This window comes from Nerophis lumbriciformis, linkage group LG04 (genome assembly GCF_033978685.3).
Source record: "Nerophis lumbriciformis linkage group LG04, RoL_Nlum_v2.1, whole genome shotgun sequence".
NCBI lineage: Eukaryota > Metazoa > Chordata > Actinopteri > Syngnathiformes > Syngnathidae > Nerophis > Nerophis lumbriciformis.
The window spans coordinates 4,426,258-4,444,631 of record NC_084551.2 but is presented as its reverse complement, the minus strand read 5'-3'; the positions used below and the strand labels follow the sequence as shown (position 1 = coordinate 4,444,631).

At 38.6% G+C, this 18,374-nt stretch overlaps 1 protein-coding gene across 1 annotated transcript in view; it reads right to left on the bottom strand.

The window, feature by feature from the left end:
• Window positions 1-18,374, bottom strand: part of g6fl (g6f-like) — a 68,250-nt gene that overhangs the window by 15,786 nt on the left and 34,090 nt on the right. Inside the window, exon 6 of the mRNA XM_061947640.1 lies at window positions 4,200-4,448. Within this exon, the coding sequence (XP_061803624.1) occupies window positions 4,200-4,448 (249 nt within the window). The remainder of the gene's footprint in view (window positions 1-4,199; window positions 4,449-18,374) is intronic.

Here is an 18,374-nt window from a genome sequence, read left to right as displayed (position 1 = left end):
TTGTATATCATTGGGCAGAAATCAACAGGAAGTTGGCAATTCCCCCTTCAAGACAAAAAAGTACTAAAAACAGTCACTTTTGCCTCTTTGAGCTGTAATTTGACCCCCTTAACACGCTTCAAAACTCACCGAACTGAACACACACACATCAGGACTGGCAAAAATTGCGATCTAATAAAAAAACCTAACCCCAAATTTAAAAATTGCGCTCTACAGCAATTTTTGAATAAAACGGAGAAAAAACTGCTCCTCGGAAGAAAAAAAAGACAAAACTGCCTGTAACTCCCATTGGGAAGGTCGGAGAGACATGAAACAAAAACCTCACTTAGACCTACATTTAATAAACTGACAACCCCCAGCAAAAATCAACAGGAAGTTTGCTATTCCCCCTTCAAAACAAATTTTTTGTAAAAACCGGTCACCTTCCTTCAAAAACGATCTCCTCTGAGCGCGTTTGTCGTTTCGCCTTCAAACTAACACAGGAGAGAGATTGAACCCTTGTGATTACAATGACAGAAGCGCTTTTATTCTAACTGCTCCGGTTTTGATTTTATGACCCTTCAAAGACCCGCTGCGCTGATGCTGCTGCGCTGCTGTTTTTTTAAGATGGCTGCTTAAAAGCAGAAAGCACCAACGTGCCCACACAATGCAGACAAGGTAGGTACACTAGACAAAAGTCTTGGGACACTTCGGACTAAAAGTAGACAAAAGTATTGGGACACTTATGACTATCACTGGACAAAAGTATTGGGACATTTAGGACTAGCACCTGCCAAATACGCGGGCCCGACCAACGCTGCTTGCAGCTTTAATTATTATTGAAGTCACAAAGTGCATTATTTTTTTTTAACATGCCTCAAAACAGCAGCTTGGAACTCGGGACATGCTCTCGCTGAGAGCGCATGAGGAGGTTGAGGTGGGCGAGGTAGGGGATAGGGGGGGTGTATATTGTAGCAACCCGGAAGAGTTAGTGTTGCAAGGGGTTCTGGGTATTTGTTCTGTTGTGTTTATGTTGTGCTACGGTGTGGATGCTCTCCCGAAATGTGTTTGTCATTCTTGTTTGGTGTGGGTTCACAGTGTGGCGCATATTTGTAACAGTGTTAAAGTTGTTTATACGGCCACCCTCAGTGCGACCTGTTTGGCTGTTGACCAAGTATGCATGGCATTCAATTGTGGGTGTGAAAAGCCGTAGATATTATGTGACTGGGCCGGCACGCAAAGGCAGTGCCTTTAAGGTTTATTGGCGCTCTGAAAAATGCGTGCGTAACAAATACTCTCATCAGTGAAGCATGTATAACATAAACAGTGGGATTTCTAACAATTAGGAATGTTTGTCCTCCTACAGAAACTATATTAAAACTTTTTTCATTTTCATACCTTTTTGAAAAAGCTCCAGGGAGCCACTAGGGCGGCGCTAAAGAGCCGCTTGTGGCTCGAAAGTCGCACGTATTGCCGACCCCCGTCCTACCTGCACGCTGTCTCCGGAGTTCCGTCCGCATCCTGGGAAAACGATCCGCCGCATTCGTAACACCCCGAATCACATCGGCAACTAGGGTTGTACGATATACCAGTATTAGTATAGTACCGCGATACTAACGAATCATATTCAGTACTATGCGGGATCTGAGAAGTACTAGTCCCGCACCCCCCCGCTCCGCCCGTCGTCGTCACGTCACGACATTGCTGGTCTACGAGCAGAGGAGCATATTCGGCAGCGCACAATCACAGAGTACTTACAAGCAGACACAGTGTGTAGACAGAAAAGGGAGAACGGACGCATTTTGGCTTAGAAACTAACGATAAAGGTGAAGTTATAACACTGAAACGCCCTCAGGAAGAGGTGCTTTAAAACATGGCTAGCTAGCTAGCGGCTAAAGTCCATCCGTCGGCGGCAGTGTTTTAGCTACTCCTAAATCACTAATCCTCGTCTCCATGGTGACAAATAAAGTAAGTTTCTTACAAGTATCATCCCTGCAGGATGAGGAATAGCTAAACATGCTTCACTACACACCATAGCTCACCGGCATCACAATGTAAACAAACGCCATTGGTGGATCTACACCTAACATCCACTGTAATGATACCAAGTACAGGAGCGCATCTAGTCGATACTACTATGATTACATCCATATTTTTTGACATCACATCTTCTTTCGGTTTTTTAAAATTCAAATTATGTTTATAAAGTCAGGAAATATGTCCCTGGACACATGAGGACTTTGAATATGACCAATGTGTGATCCTGTAACGACTTGGTATCGGATCGATACCCACATTTGTGGTATCATCCAAAACTAATGTAAAGTATCAAACAACAGAAGAATAAGTCATTATTAAATTATAACAGAAGTGTAGATATAACTTGTTAAAAGAGAAAGTAAGTGAAGTGAATTATATTCATATAGCACTTTTCTCGAGTGACTCAAAGCGCTTTACATAGTGAAACCCAATATCTAAGTTACATTTAAACCAGTGTGGGTGGCACTGGGAGCAGGTGGGTAAAGTGTCTTGCCCAAGGACACAACGGCAGTGACTAGGATGGCGGAAGCGGGGATCGAACCTGGAACCCTCAAGTTGCTGGCACGGCCGCTCTACCAACCGAGCTAAACCAGATACTAACAGCAAATGAACAAGTAGATTAATAATTCATTTTCTACCACTTGTCCTTAATAATTTTGACAAAATAATAGAATAGAAAATGACACAATATGTTACTGCAGGGGTCGGGAACCTTTTTGGCTAAGAGGGCGTGGTTAAGAGGGGAGGAGTATATTTACAGCTAGAATTCACCAAGTCAAGTATTTCATATATATATATCCCCGCGACCCCGAAGAGAATAAGCGGTAGTAAATGGAAGAATGGAGATATATATATATATATATATATATATATATATATATATATATATATATATATATATATATATATATATATATATATAAGAAATAATTGACTTTCAGTGAATTCTAGCTATATATATATATATATATATATATATATATATATATATATATATATATATAAATAAAAGAAATACTTGAATTTCAGTGTTCATTTATTTACACATATAAACACACATAACACTCATCTACTCATTGTTGAGTTAAGGGTTGAATTGTCCATCATTGTTCTATTCTCTGTCACTATTTTTCTAACCATGCTGAACACCCTCTCTGATGATGCATTGCTGTGTGGCACGCACAAAAGTGCTTTCATCAAATGCACTAGATGGCAGTATTGTCCTGTTTAAGAGTGTCACAACATTGCCGTTTACGGCAGACGGACTGCTTTACTGTAGACGTTCTTTTTATTGTGGGAAAGCGGACTCAGGTCCGCATGGAGCTGGAGGGGGCGTGGCCTCCAGCGCCGCCTGAATTTCGGGAGATTTTCGGGAGAAAATTTGTCCCGGGAGGTTTTCGGGAGAGGCGCTGAATTTCGGGAGTCTCCCGGAAAATCCGGGAGGGTTGGCAAGTATGCCTTTATTTAGAAAAGTACCGAAAAGTATTGAAATACATTTTGGTACCAAAATATTGGTATCAGGACAACACTATCAGCAAGCTTAAATTATGATTTGAATCGAATCGTTAAAAGGAATTAATTTCAAATAATACTTGTGATTTATATCGTTTTCGCAGGAGGCTGCAATTTATATCACAATATGGAATTTTATGCCTTATGGCCCATCCCTAAAACGTATCAACGGCTATACAAATTTTAACCTCAAGCAAACTTTCTTAACATCCATCCATCCATTTTCTACCGCTTGTCTTAACATGCCGTAAAAATCCACAATGCTTAACCTCCTCTTTTATTAGCGATGAAGGTCATTACTTTTCTCATAGCTGATACGCGGATATAAGCAGACAGAACCCTGGGATATCTCCTCCGACAATGACTAAATTATTCAAGCTTATTGTGTGTCGTGGAAGAGATCAGGAGGATGTGACAGCTAAATGGATCCCCCCCTGGTTCAGATAAGCCCGATGCATCACTTAGACCGTGGAAGGGGAGTCTGGGGGCTCATCGTAATGCACATGGAAGCCAGGCATCTAAAGACGAAGCTTTTATGACTCATAAGGTACAACCCGATTTTTTATTGATTATTTCTTCACCCCTCATTCTGGATTGGTGCGTTTTACGCAGAACACAAATCCAGGCATTTTAAAAATGTGACAAAACAGGCGAGTTTGTGTGGCTACCTTGTTGCTTGACCACGTGTGTGGCGCTGACCGTCTGGCCATTGCTTAGCTGCAAGGTACAGGTGTAGTTTCCAGCTGTGTCGGGGGTGACGGGTAAGGGGATGTAAGTCTTCACACTCCCAAGGCCGCTGCTCATCATTTCCAGCCCATGACTCTTGTTGTGGTGCTCCCACATCGCACTTTGGACCTCGGACAGCTCGCTGTAGAGACAGTCCAGCACCAGCTTGGAGGCCGAGCGGCTGGTCGTCACTGTGGTAGGGAAGAGGGTTTAAAGAGGATGTGACTATACAGGTAAGAGCCAGTAAATTAGAATATTTTGAAAAACTTGATTTATTTCAGTAATTGCATTCAAAAGGTGTAACTTGTACATTATATTTATTCATTGCACACAGACTGATGCATTCAAATGTTTGTTTCATTTAATTTTGATGATTTGAAGTGGCAACAAATGAAAATCCAAAATTCCGTGTGTCACAAAATTAAAATATTACTTAAGGCTAATACAAAAAAGGGATTTTTAGAAATGTTGGCCAACTGAAAAGTATGAAAATGAAAAATATGAGCATGTACAATACTCAATACTTGGTTGGAGCTCCTTTTGCCTCAATTACTGCATTAATGCGGCGTGGCATGGAGTCGATGAGTTTCTGGCACTGCTCAGGTGTTATGAGAGCCCAGGTTGCTCTGATAGTGGCCTTCAACTCTTCTGCGTTTTTGGGTCTGGCATTCTGCATCTTCCTTTTCACAATACCCCACAGATTTTCTATGGGGCTAAGGTCAGGGGAGTTGGCGGGCCAATTTAGAACAGAAATACCATGGTCCGTAAACCAGGCACGGGTAGATTTTGCGCTGTGTGCAGGCGCCAAGTCCTTTTGGAACTTGAAATCTCCATCTCCATAGAGCAGGTCAGCAGCAGGAAGCATGAAGTGCTCTAAAACTTGCTGGTAGACGGCTGCGTTGACCCTGTATCTCAGGAAACAGAGTGGACCGACACCAGCAGATGACATGGCACCCCAAACCATCACCCAACCATGCAAATTTTGCATTTCCTTTGGAAATCGAGGTCCCAGAGTCTGGAGGAAGACAGGAGAGGCACAGGATCCACGTTGCCTGAAGTCTAGTGTAAAGTTTCCACCATCAGTGATGGTTTGGGGTGCCATGTCATCTGCTGTCCACTCTGTTTCCTGAGATCCAGGGTCAACGCAGCCGTCTACCAGCAAGTTTTAGAGCACTTCATGCTTCCTGCTGCTGACCTGCTCTATGGAGATGGAGATTTCAAGTTCCAACAGGACTTGGCGCCTGCACACAGCGCAAAATCTACCCGTGCCTGGTTTACGGACCATGGTATTTCTGTTCTAAATTGGCCCGCCAACTCCCCTGACCTTAGCCCCATAGAAAATCTGTGGGGTATTGTGAAAAGGAAGATGCAGAATGCCAGACCCAAAAACGCAGAAGAGTTGAAGGCCACTATCAGAGCAACCTGGGCTCTCATAACACCTGAGCAGTGCCAGAAACTCATCGACTCCATGCCACGCCGCATTAACGCAGTAATTGAGGCAAAAGGAGCTCCAACCAAGTATTGAGTATTGTACATGCTCATATTTTTCATTTTCATACTTTTCAGTTGGCCAACATTTCTAAAAATCCCTTTTTTGTATTAGCCTTAAGTAATATTCTAATTTTGTGACACACGGAATTTTGGATTTTCATTTGTTGCCACTTCAAATCATCAAAATGAAATGAAATAAACATTTGAATGCATCAGTCTGTGTGCAATGAATAAATATAATGTACAAGTTACACCTTTTGAATGCAATTACTGAAATAAATCAAGTTTTTCAAAATATTCTAATTTACTGGCTTTTACCTGTATTGGTAATGGTAGAATATGCTTAACCCTTGTGTGGTGTTTGGGTCTGTGGGACCCGTTTTCATTTTTTATTAAAAGAAAAATGATACAATTAATGAATTTTTCAAATTGAGACTCACTGACTTTGGCTCATTTTCTGTGAAGAACATATATCAGAATACATATTTAATGACCACACACCATACACCCCCCTTACACATTTCTATTACATATAAGATGTCTGGGTCCACTGGACCCGGGGCTAATAGAAGTGTGGAAATTGATGTTCTGTGTATCCCCCCCCCCACACACACACACACACACACACACACACACACAGCAAGCCTAGACAGGAGGAGGACAGAGTGCAGGTACACAGAACATCAGAGGCTCAAATGTGCGAGAAAATGAGAGCAAACAGTGTTGACAGACAATGTTGCAACCTTGTGTGGGAACCGCAGGTGCAGAAACACAAAAGAAGAATCCCTGTGGGATGCAGAAACTGGCAGAGAAATTTTCCGTACAACGTTCATATTGTTGTTACTCAGCCAGCGTTTGTGGGTCTGATGGACCCAGTGCATTTTTTGGCTTTTAATGCCTCACAATCAAGCACTTTTATGTTAAAATACTGAATTGGGATAAGGTAAACATCTGTTCAGTATTTTAAAGGGGAACATTATCACCAGACCTATGTAAGCGTCAATATATACCTTGATGTTGCAGAAAAAAAGACCATATATTTTTTTAACCGATTTCCGAACTCTAAATGGGTGAATTTTGGCGAATTAAACGCCTTTCTAATATTCGCTCTCGGAGCGATGACGTCACAATGTGACGTCACATCGGGAAGCAATCCGCCATTTTCTCAAACACCGAGTCAAATCAGCTCTGTTATTTTCCTTTTTTTCGACTGTTTTCCGTACCTTGGAGACATCATGCCTCGTCGGTGTGTTGTCGGAGGGTGTAACAACACGAACAGGGACGGATTCAAGTTGCACCAGTGGCCCAAAGATGCGAAAGTGGCAAGAAATTGGAGGTTTGTTCCGCACACTTTACCGACGAAAGCTATGCTACGACAGAGATGGCAAGAATGTGTGGATATCCTGCGACACTCAAAGCAGATGCATTTCCAACGATAAAGTCAAAGAAATCTGCCGCCAGACCCCCAGTGAATCTGCCGGAGTGTGTGAGCAATTCAGGGACAAAGAACCTCGGTAGCACGGCAAGCAATGGCGGCAGTTTGTTCCCACAGACGAGCGAGCTAAACCCCCTGGATGTCTTGGCTCACACCGTCCCTTATGGCACCAAAGATGATCAAGAGAAGAATATCGACCCTAGCTTCCCTGGCCTGCTGACATCAACTCCAAAACTGGACAAATCAGCTTTCAGGAAAAGAGCGCGGATGAGGGTATGTCTACAGAATATATTTATTGATGAAAATTGGGCTGTCTGCACTCTCAAAGTGCATGTTGTTGCCAAATGTATTTCATATGCTGTAAACTTATTTTATAGTTGTTAGTTTCCTTTAATGCCAAACAAACACATACCAATCGTTGGTTAGAAGGCGATCGCCGAATTCGTCCTCGCTTTCTCCCGTGTCGCTGGCTGTCGTGTCGTTTTCGTCGGTTTCGCTTGCATACGGTTCAAACCGATATGGCTCAATAGCTTCAGTTTCTTCTTCAATTTCGTTTTCGCTACCTGCCTCCACACTACAACCATCCGTTTCAATACATGCGTAATCTGTTGAATCGCTTAAGCCGCTGAAATCCGAGTCTGAATCCGAGCTAATGTCGCTATAGCTTGCTGTTCTTTCCGCCATGTTTGTTTGTGTCGGCTTCACTATGTGACGTCACAGGAAAATGGACGGGTGTTTATAACGATGGTTAAAATCAGGCACTTTGAAGCTTTTTTTAGGGATATTGCGTGATGGGTAAAATTTTGAAAAAAACTTCGAAAAATATAATAAGCCACTGGGAACTGATTTCTAATGGTTTTAACCCTTCTGAAATTGTGATAATGTTCCCCTTTAACATAAACATGTTTGATTGTGAGGCATCAAAACACTTTTATGTTAAAATACTGAACAGATATTTATTGGGATAAGGTAAACATCTGTTCAGTATTTTAACATAAAAGTGTTTGATTGTGAGGCATTAAAAAAGCCAGAAAATGCAACGGGTCCATCAGACCCACAAACGCTGGCTGAGTAACAACAATATGAACATTACACAAGGGTTAAGTCTCATGTTTACACTTTGATACGGCCGAAAAGGAGTTTGGAAGAAGGAGATCATATACAGTCATGGTCAAAAGTTGACATAGACTTGTAAAGAACATAATGTCATGGCTGTCTTGAGTGTCCAATCATTTCTACAACTCTTATTTTTTTGTGATAGAGTGATAGGAGCACATACTTGTTGGTCACAAAAAACATTCATGAAATGTGGTTCTTTTATGAATTTATTATGGGTCTACTGAAAATGTGACCAAATCTGCTGGGTCAAAAGTATACATACAGCAATGTTAATATTTGCTTACATGTCCCTTGGCAAGTTTCACTGCAATAAGGCGCTTTTGGTAGCCATCCACAAGCTTCTGCTTGAATTTTTGAACACCGCTCTTGACAAAATTGGTGCAGTCCAGCTAAATTTGTAGGTTTTCTGACATGGACTTGTTTCTTCAGCATTGTCAGGACTTTGGGAAGGCCATTCTAAAACCTTAATTCCAGCCTGATTTAGCCATTCTTTTACCACTTTTGACGTGTGTTTGAGGTCATTGTCCAGTTGGAACACCCAACTGCGCCCAAGACCCAACCTCCGGGCTGATGATTTTAGGTTGTCCTGAAGAATTTGGAGGCAATCCTCCTTTTTCATTGTCCCGTTTACTCTCTGTAAAGCACCGGTTCCATGGGCAGCAAAACAGGCCCAGAGCATAATACTACCACCACCATGCTTGACGGTAGGTGTCGTGTTCCTGGGATTAAAGGCCTCACCTTTTCTCCTCCAAACATATTGCTGGGTATTGTGGCCAAACAGCTCCATTTTTGTTTAATCTGACCACAGAACTTTACTCCAGAAGGTCTTATCTTTGTCCATGTGATTAATCAAAATTGTAATTTATGTTATTTAAAAAATAAATATATCATTTGACAGCATTGATATACAGGTAAAAGCCAGTAATTTAGAATATTTTGAAAAACTTGATTTATTTCAGTAATTGCATTCAAAGGGTGTAACTTGTACATTATATTTATTCATTGCACACAGACTGATGCATTCAAATGTTTATTTCATTTAATTTTGATGATTTGAAGTGGCAACAAATGAAAATCCAAAATTCCGTGTGTCACAAAATTAGAATATTACTTAAGGCTAATACAAAAAAGGGATTTTTAGAAATGTTGGCCAACTGAAAAGTATGAAAATGAAAAATATGAGCATGTACAATACTCAATACTTGGTTGGAGCTCCTTTTGCCTCAATTACTGCGTTAATGCGGCGTGGCATGGAGTCGATGAGTTTCTGGCACTGCTCAGGTGTTATGAGAGCCCAGGTTGCTCTGATAGTGGCCTTCAACTCTTCTGCGTTTTTGGGTCTGGCATTCTGCATCTTCCTTTTCACAATACCCCACAGATTTTCTATGGGGCTAAGGTCAGGGGAGTTGGCGGGCCAATTTAGAACAGAAATACCATGGTCCGTAAACCAGGCACGGGTAGATTTTGCGCTGTGTGCAGGCGCCAAGTCCTGTTGGAACTTGAAATCTCCATCTCCATAGAGCAGGTCAGCAGCAGGAAGCATGAAGTGCTCTAAAACTTGCTGGTAGACGGCTGCGTTGACCCTGGATCTCAGGAAACAGAGTGGACCGACACCAGCAGATGACATGGCACCCCAAACCATCACCCAACCATGCAAATTTTGCATTTCCTTTGGAAATCGAGGTCCCAGAGTCTGGAGGAAGACAGGAGAGGCACAGGATCCACGTTGCCTGAAGTCTAATGTAAAGTTTCCACCATCAGTGATGGTTTGGGGTGCCATGTCATCTGCTGGTGTCGGTCCACTCTGTTCCTCCTCTGTGCCCTGTGAGCGGCTCTTTTCTACAGCTGGAGAAATAATAACTAAGAAGAGAAATCGTCTAAAATGTAATACGTCGGAAAAACTTCTCTTTTTTTTAAAAATAAAAATGTGTAAAAAAATAAAATTAAAACAATTCCCAGTCCACAATCATCCACAACACGTTCTCTTAGATTTCCATGTTATGATACATGTTCACATTATTTATTGACTGTATCTAAAAAAGATAAAAATATATTTTTATTTAAATGAAGATATGAAATAATCCTAAATGAAATACAATGACTTGGTTTATATTATTGTATATACTAGGGCAGGGGTCACCAATGCGGTGCCCGTGGTCACCAGGTAGCCCGTAAGGACCAGATCAGTCGCCCGCTGGCCTGTTCTAAAAATAGCTCAAAGAGCAGCACTTACCAGTGAGCTGCCTCTATTTTTTAAATTTTATTTATTTACTAGCAAGCTGGTCTCGCTTTGCTCGACATTTTTAATTCTAAAAGAGACAAAACTCAAATAGAATTTCATAATCCAAGAAAATATTTTAAAGACTTGGTCTTCACTTGGAATAAGCGGTAGAAAATGGATGGATGGATGGGTCTTCACTTGTTTAAATAAATTCATTTATTTTTTTACTTTGCTTCTTATTACTTTTAGAAATACAATTTTAGAGAAAAAAATATAACCTTAAAAATGATTTTAGGATTTTTAAACAAATATACCTTTTAAATTTCTTCCTCTTCTTTCCTGACTATTTAAATCAATGTTCAAGTAAATTTTTTTATTTTTATTGTAAAGAATAATAAATATTTTATTTTCTGGTTTTTCGACAAAGAATATTTGTGAAATATTTCTTCAAACTTACTATGATTAAAATTAAAAAAAAATATTCTGGCAAATCTAGAAAATCTGTAGAATCAAATTTAAATCTTATTTCAAAGTATTTTGAATTTCTTTTAAAATGTTTGTTCTGGAAAATCTAGAAGAAATACTGATTTGTCTTTGTTAGAAATATAGCTTGGTCCAATTTGTTAAATATTCTAACAAAGTGCAGATTGGATTTTAACCGATTTAAAACATGTCATCAAAATTCTAAAATGTATCTTAAACAGGAAAAATTACTAATGATGTTCCATAAATTATTTTTTTAATTTTTTCAAAAAGATTCAAATTAGCTAGTTTTTCTCTTCTTTTTGTCGGTTGAATTTTGAATTTTAAAGAGTCGAAATTGAAGATAAACTATGTTTCAAAATTTTATTTTAATTTTTTTTGTGTTTTCTCCTCTTTTAAACCGTTCAATTAAGTGTTTTTTTTCATCATTTATTCCCTACAAAAAACCTTCCGTAAGAGGAAAAAAAATGTACGACGGAATGACAGACAGAAATACCCAATTTTTTATATATATAAATGTATTTATTTAGCTATTCTTGTTTAAATCACACTTACGTGTAACTTACAAATGACAATATATTTATTTATTTAAGTGTGTATCAAACTGGTAGCCCTTCGCATTAATCAGTACCCAAGAAGTAGTTTTTGGTTTCAAAAAGGTTGGTGACCCCTGTACTAGGTCATCAAATCAGTGTCAGTTGAGTCGGTCCATAGGTTGCCTGTAGGGATTTTTAATGTCCAGCAGATGTCAGTATTTAGTGACACAGTATCGACACAGTATCAATACAGTTTTGCAATGTGTCGAAACGCTTCATGACGCCTCATCAACCCATCACTACTACACTGCTATCGACACGACAGGTCGGAACGACAATGACATTGGCAATGATAATCAATAATCCAGCAGTGACTGGAGGGTAGGGCAGGTATAAATAGCAGCTGGCTGATTGACACCAGGTGTGGCCAGGTGCCAATCAGCCACAGCTGAGGGGACACAGCACTCAGGGAGAAACAGGAAACAGAACCAAAACAAGAGCGCTGACAGGAAATACTACCCACACAGAGGAAAAACTAAAACACAACCAAACTGTCAGCGGCAAGCCTGACAATCTTTGTCCATGTGATTAATCAAAATTCCAATTTATGTGATTTAAAAAATATATATATCATTTGACAGCATTGATATGTGTACCAGTAATCACCTCATATTATTACACCATTGCCTATGCACTCGATTACTAGCTTTTTTCTGTCATGGCGTGGACTTTGGGGGGTTTGTTTTCCCGAGATGCAAGAAAGGTTGGATCGGACATGGCGTGAAGGTAAGGACATTATTTATTTTAACACTAAACTACAAAAGGGGTACAAACAAAAGGCGCGCTCAAGGCGGAGATAAACTTGAACTAAGAAACAAAACTACCACAAAGGCAAAACTATGGACAATAAACAAAAACTTACTTGGAATGCAGGGAACTATGGCATGGATTTCAGAGGTATCATCAGGTAACATGGGTAGCAAGGGTATCAGAAGCAATGTCGCCAGGACGACCAACTGAAAATGACAGGCTTAAATAGGAGTCTCTGATGAGCAACAGGTGTGCGAAAAGGCAGGTGAAAATCATAAGTAACCATGGTGACTAAACTCAGGAAGTGCATAACCAGGAACTAAAAGGAGTCCAAAACAAACCGATAACACAAAACATTATCCAAACACGGATCATGACATTTTCATGTACAAACTATTGTTATCTTTACTAGCATATGTTTGTAATACACTATATAATAATGTAATATTTGACATGATTAGATAATAAGGTTTAGAAGATGCGCATTCTTTTCTGTCAAAATTAAAATAATTATTTGCATTTAGTAAAAAAAAAAAAATGAAGTATTTTATTAACACACATTTTTCCCAGGCTTTTGAGGGCCACATACAATGATGTGGCTGGCCATGTTTGGCCCCCGGGCCTTGAGTTTGACACGAGAGATATATATATAATCCTACATCATCTGTGTTTCAGCAATTATGGATAATTTGTTCACATCTTGAAAACATTTCTTAGAAAAATGCAATTAATGAGGAATATTTTGAAAATAATATTATTATAAATAGACAAATAAATACATTATACACATAAAGACACAGAATAAAATCTGTAGTGAGGAAGGAATATAAAAAAAAAAAAGTAAAAATAAAAACTAAAAGAATAAAACAAATGAAATATTACACAAGTTAATTAATACAAATAAAAATGATAAAAAACGTAATATTAGACAAATACATTCATTAATTATATAAATAAAGACAAATGTTACAAATGTAATGTTAGACAAACAAATTATCATACAGATGAAAACAAAGAATAAAAGCTGCAGGGAGGAAGCAATGTTTAAAAAAAAATTAAAAATTAAAAATTAAAAGAATACAAAAAGTAAATATTACACAAATTATACAAATAAAGACAAATAATAAAAATGTAGTATTAAACAAATTAAATAATAATACAAATAAAGACAAATACAAATTAAATATTAGACAGATTAATTAATGATACAAATAAAGACAAATAATACAAATGAAATATTATACAACTTAATTAATAATGCAAATAAAGACAAATACAAAATAAATATTAGACAAATTAATTAACTAATTAATTATACAAATAAAGACACATTTTCCAAATGTAATATTAGACTGTGATGTGTAGCGGGGCACCAAATGTTCTCATCATCAGTTTGGGGATTAGTGGATGGACCGGATGTGACCAGATATAAGCAGACACACTTCCGGGGTAAAAGGGTTGTTGTTGTTGCAAGAGATAATAAAGATAATAAACTCACCGGCTCAGAACTACTGCTCTCTCGCCTCATTATCTCGACTCCCACAAGACAAACAAATTATTATACAAATGAAGACAAAGAATAAAAGCTGCAGTGAGGAAGGAATTTTTTTTTTTTAATTTAAAAATAAAAAACTGAAAGAATAAAATTAAATATTACACATTATTTTTACAAATAAAGACAAACAATAAAAATTAAATATTAGACAAATGAATTAATGATGTAAATAAAAACAAATTATAAAAATAAATACTATACAAATTATTTATATGAATAGAGACAAATAATACAAATTAAATATTAAACATAATTACCTAATTTGTTATACAAATAAAGACAAATATTACAAATTTTATGTCAGACAAAACAAATTTGTTGTACGAATACTATTTAAATAATAGACTAATTAATAATACAAATAAAGACAAATAATAAAAATAAAGATGTTAAAAAAGAATGAAGCTAAATCAGAAGATAGGGCTATCATAGCCAAGGCAATGGTTTTGTTTGTGTTCAATCCTACCTTTTCTTTAAGTGTCAGTCTGGCTACTGAAAATAAAAAAAACTACTCAAATAACAGTTTATAAATTGATGAAAGAAGGAAAATGTTTTTAAAAACTGTACAAAAACAAAAAATTAAAAAGCTAAACAAATTAAACATAAGAAATGTATACAAATAAAAACAAGTAACACTTAAATAAAGAAACTAAAAATGTATTAATAAAAGATAAATTAAAGGACAACGTTTTGAACATAAAGAAAGCCCTTTAGACATGAAATAACATTCTTTAGTCACCGTCACACTCCTTTAATCCAATCTAGTAATGCTGCCTGAGGCTGAGCCAATCAGCGGTCACGATAATGAACAGCGCACTCTGATTGTTTTGATCTCATCTAGTGGCCACGACTTCCGTAGTATCGATATTTTTAGTTTATTGAGCAATTTGTAAGCTTGAAAATGCTTATTTGAGGCCAAATATACATACAATCAGTGATAGGGTGAAGTCGCAAACTTGGAAGCCCGATGTGACGAGAGAGGACTGTATCATCCGGAAAAAGGAGCGAGAGGCAGGATGAGAAAGTGACTTAATGCTTGGCGTGGCTGAAGAAAGGTCGAGGACAGATATGGAGTAATGGCCTTTAAGGGGACATGCGGCAATGTGGAGAGAAAAAAAAAGCACAATACAGGCAGAGGTCAAAATAATATATATTCATTAAAGTGATTTGCTGCTAATGTATTGCTTGACTGTGACTGATGCTTATTGTCTCATCAAAGCCAAATGAGAATCCATCTGGGCGTAATCGAGCTCCGCAGGGCCCCCCCTCCCTGCATAAAAACGCACACATTTCAGCCTTGATTAGAGTGATCAGCGTGGGCCACCTCCAGCCTCCGTGGGAGGGCGGCAGGTATAATCATACATAATGATACTCATAATGAGGTGGGGTAAAAATATATGCCACGCATGATTGCTGTGTGGGTGCACGCACATGTACCAGGTTGTGCAAGACAGTGACGGATCGGCTACTCATGTCTCGGCAGCTGTGATGGATGTCATAGGGACTCGATTAGTAAACTCTTGCAAGGCCGCCGCGACAGGGATGTATGTCGTGGCTTTTTGTTTTGTGTATGCGTGCGGAGGAATCCTTTTTTCCCCCCCCTGTGTGTTTGGAAAGCGTGAAATGTTGCCAAGGGTTATTTTTTTTTACAGTTTTTATGACCATCAACAGTTGTTAGTTTTTAAATCTATGGGCTTTGTTGTTATGTTTAGACAATGCAATATGTTTAAACATCAGATAAACAGATAATATGCGGTCCTCTCCAAGGTTTCTCATAGTCATTCACATCGACGTCCCACTGGGGTGAGTTTTTCCTTGCCCTTATGTGGGCTTTGTACCGAGGATGTCGTTGTGGCTTGTGCAGCCCTTTGAGACACTTGTGATTTAGGGCTATATAAATAAACATTGATTGACATTGATTGATTGATAAAAAAAATGTCCTGCCTTAAAGTGGAACCTCCAAAGTCATACTTGCCAACCCTCCCGAATTTTAATATTCTCCCGAAAATCTCCCGATTTTCAGCCGGAGCTGGAGGCCACGCCCCCTCCAGCTCCATGCGGACCTGAGTGAGGACAGCCTTTTTTTCACAAAGGGAGGACAACAAGGTGACAAGAACTAAATCATCCAGACTAGAGACAAATTGTAATATTATGTTTATCTTACCTAAAAATAAATATATTTATTAATTTTAAAAAAAAAACTAAATACATTTTTACTATATTTTGCTAAAAACATCAAAATTAATTGGATTTTTTTTGTATTTTTTCTGACTCCTTATTACATCCAGCTATACAAATAAAATAAACATATTTGAAATAATTCATTTTATATTATCATAATTCATTTAAAATGACCATATTTAATTATTAAAATAATTGCTTGTTTATCAACAACTTTAGCATTTTATTCATTACATTTTGAAGCTCTTAGAAGCCAAGTTATGTTATATTCCTTAAGATTTATTTATGCAAGTTTGAAGTATCAATTATCCAAACACAGTTTTGTTTGCATATTTTCAGGATGTATATATATACATATACATACATATATATATATACATATTGTCGAAGGCAGATATTTACATATATCCGAATTTAAGTTGTACTTCTTTTATTTCATAGTCATATTTGAAAACAGCTTGTGTTTTCCATTTCTTCTCTTGCTGCTCTGTCTGCAAGTAAACTGTGTGTTAACCTTGAGTTCTTTGGAATGTGTTTTGACTAGCATTTGTTTTGTCTACAGAGATGGGACGAGAGAGAGGGTGGTGGGATCGGGAAGACAGACCATTTTTGGGAGGCGCGATAGAATGTTCTAGGGTAAGACTGGTCTCAATCAAAATGTATATTGGCAAAGCTTTGAGAATATACAACAAAATACCTATTCTGTCTCTGGTGGTTTTTCAACTCAGCTTTAAGTGTCGGAAAGAACTTCGGAGCGAATTGTGACTTGAATTCCCTGGGAGGAACAACTGGTCCAAAACGCAACATACATTATATATATATATACATATATATATATATATATATATATATATATATATATATATATATATATATATATATATATATATATATATATATATGTATGAAATACTTGACTTGGTGAATTCTAGCTGTCAATATACTCCCCCCCTCTTAACCACGCCCCCAACCACGCCCCACCCCACCCCGACCACGCCCCCACCCTCCCGAAATCGGAGCTCTCAAGGTTGGCAAGTATGTCCAAAGTAGACACTCCCAAGTTGTTCTATTGCAGGGGTGTCAAACTCATTTTAGCTGAGGGGCCGCATGGAGGTAAATCTGTGCACACGCGGGCCGCACTATTAAAATCATGGCATCAAAACTAAAAAATAAGGGTTGGAATTGGGGGTTAAATCACCAAAAATGATTCCCGGGCGCGGCCACTGCTGCTGCCCACTGCTGCTGCCCACTGCTCCCCTCACCTCTCCCAGGGGGTGAACTAGGGGATGGGTCAAATGCAGAGGACACATTTCACCACACCTAGTGTGTGTGTGACAATCATTGGTACTTTAACTTTGAAATAAAGACAACTTCCGATTGTTTTTCTTTGTCTTACTTTTACCAAAAAATAGAACAAACACATTCTGAAAATATTACAATAAAAATATAGAACAAAATACCTGGCAGCGGTAAAGTTTAGATCAGTGGTTCTTAACCTGGGTTCGATCGAACCCTAGGGGTTCGGTGAGTCGGGCTCAGGGGTTCGGCGGAGGTCAAGACACAGCCGACTCATCGTGTAAATAAAAACTTCTCCCTGTCGGCGTATTACGGATACGACAACAGCAGAAGTCAGACTGATTTGCAGGTGTGTAATTTGTTGTGAGATTATGCACTGTGTTGGTTTTGTTCTTTGAACAAGGTGATGTTCGTGCACGGTTCATTTTGTGCACCAGTAAAAAAACATGGTAGCACTTTAGTATGAGGAACATATTCACCATTAATTAGTTGCTAATTAACATGCAAATTAGTAACATATTGGCTCTTAACTAGTCATTATTAAGTACTTATTCAGAATCAGAATCATTTTATTGCCATTGTTTGAGAACGGGTTCACAAACAAGGACTTTTTCTTGGTGCAATCGTACAACATAAAACACATAAAACACAGATTTGGTAATAACAAGAGCTGTAACTGAGCTATCAGATCTTGTTATAGACTTAGAAGGAATTCAAGGGAGCTACTGCTAGGAGTTAATGTTCATGTGCCTGATGGCCGAGGGGAAAAAACTGTTCTGGTGGCGGGAGGTGTGGGTCTGGATGGACCGTAGTCTCCTGCCTGAGGGGAGAATAGTTTGTGTCCAAGGTGAGAAGAGTCAGCTGTGATCCGACCCACACGCCTCCTGGTCCTGGAGGAGAACAAGTCCTGGAGGGTTGGGAGCTTGCAGACAATCACCTTCTCAGCAGCACGTACGATGCGCTGCAGTCGATGCTTATCCTGGACTGTGG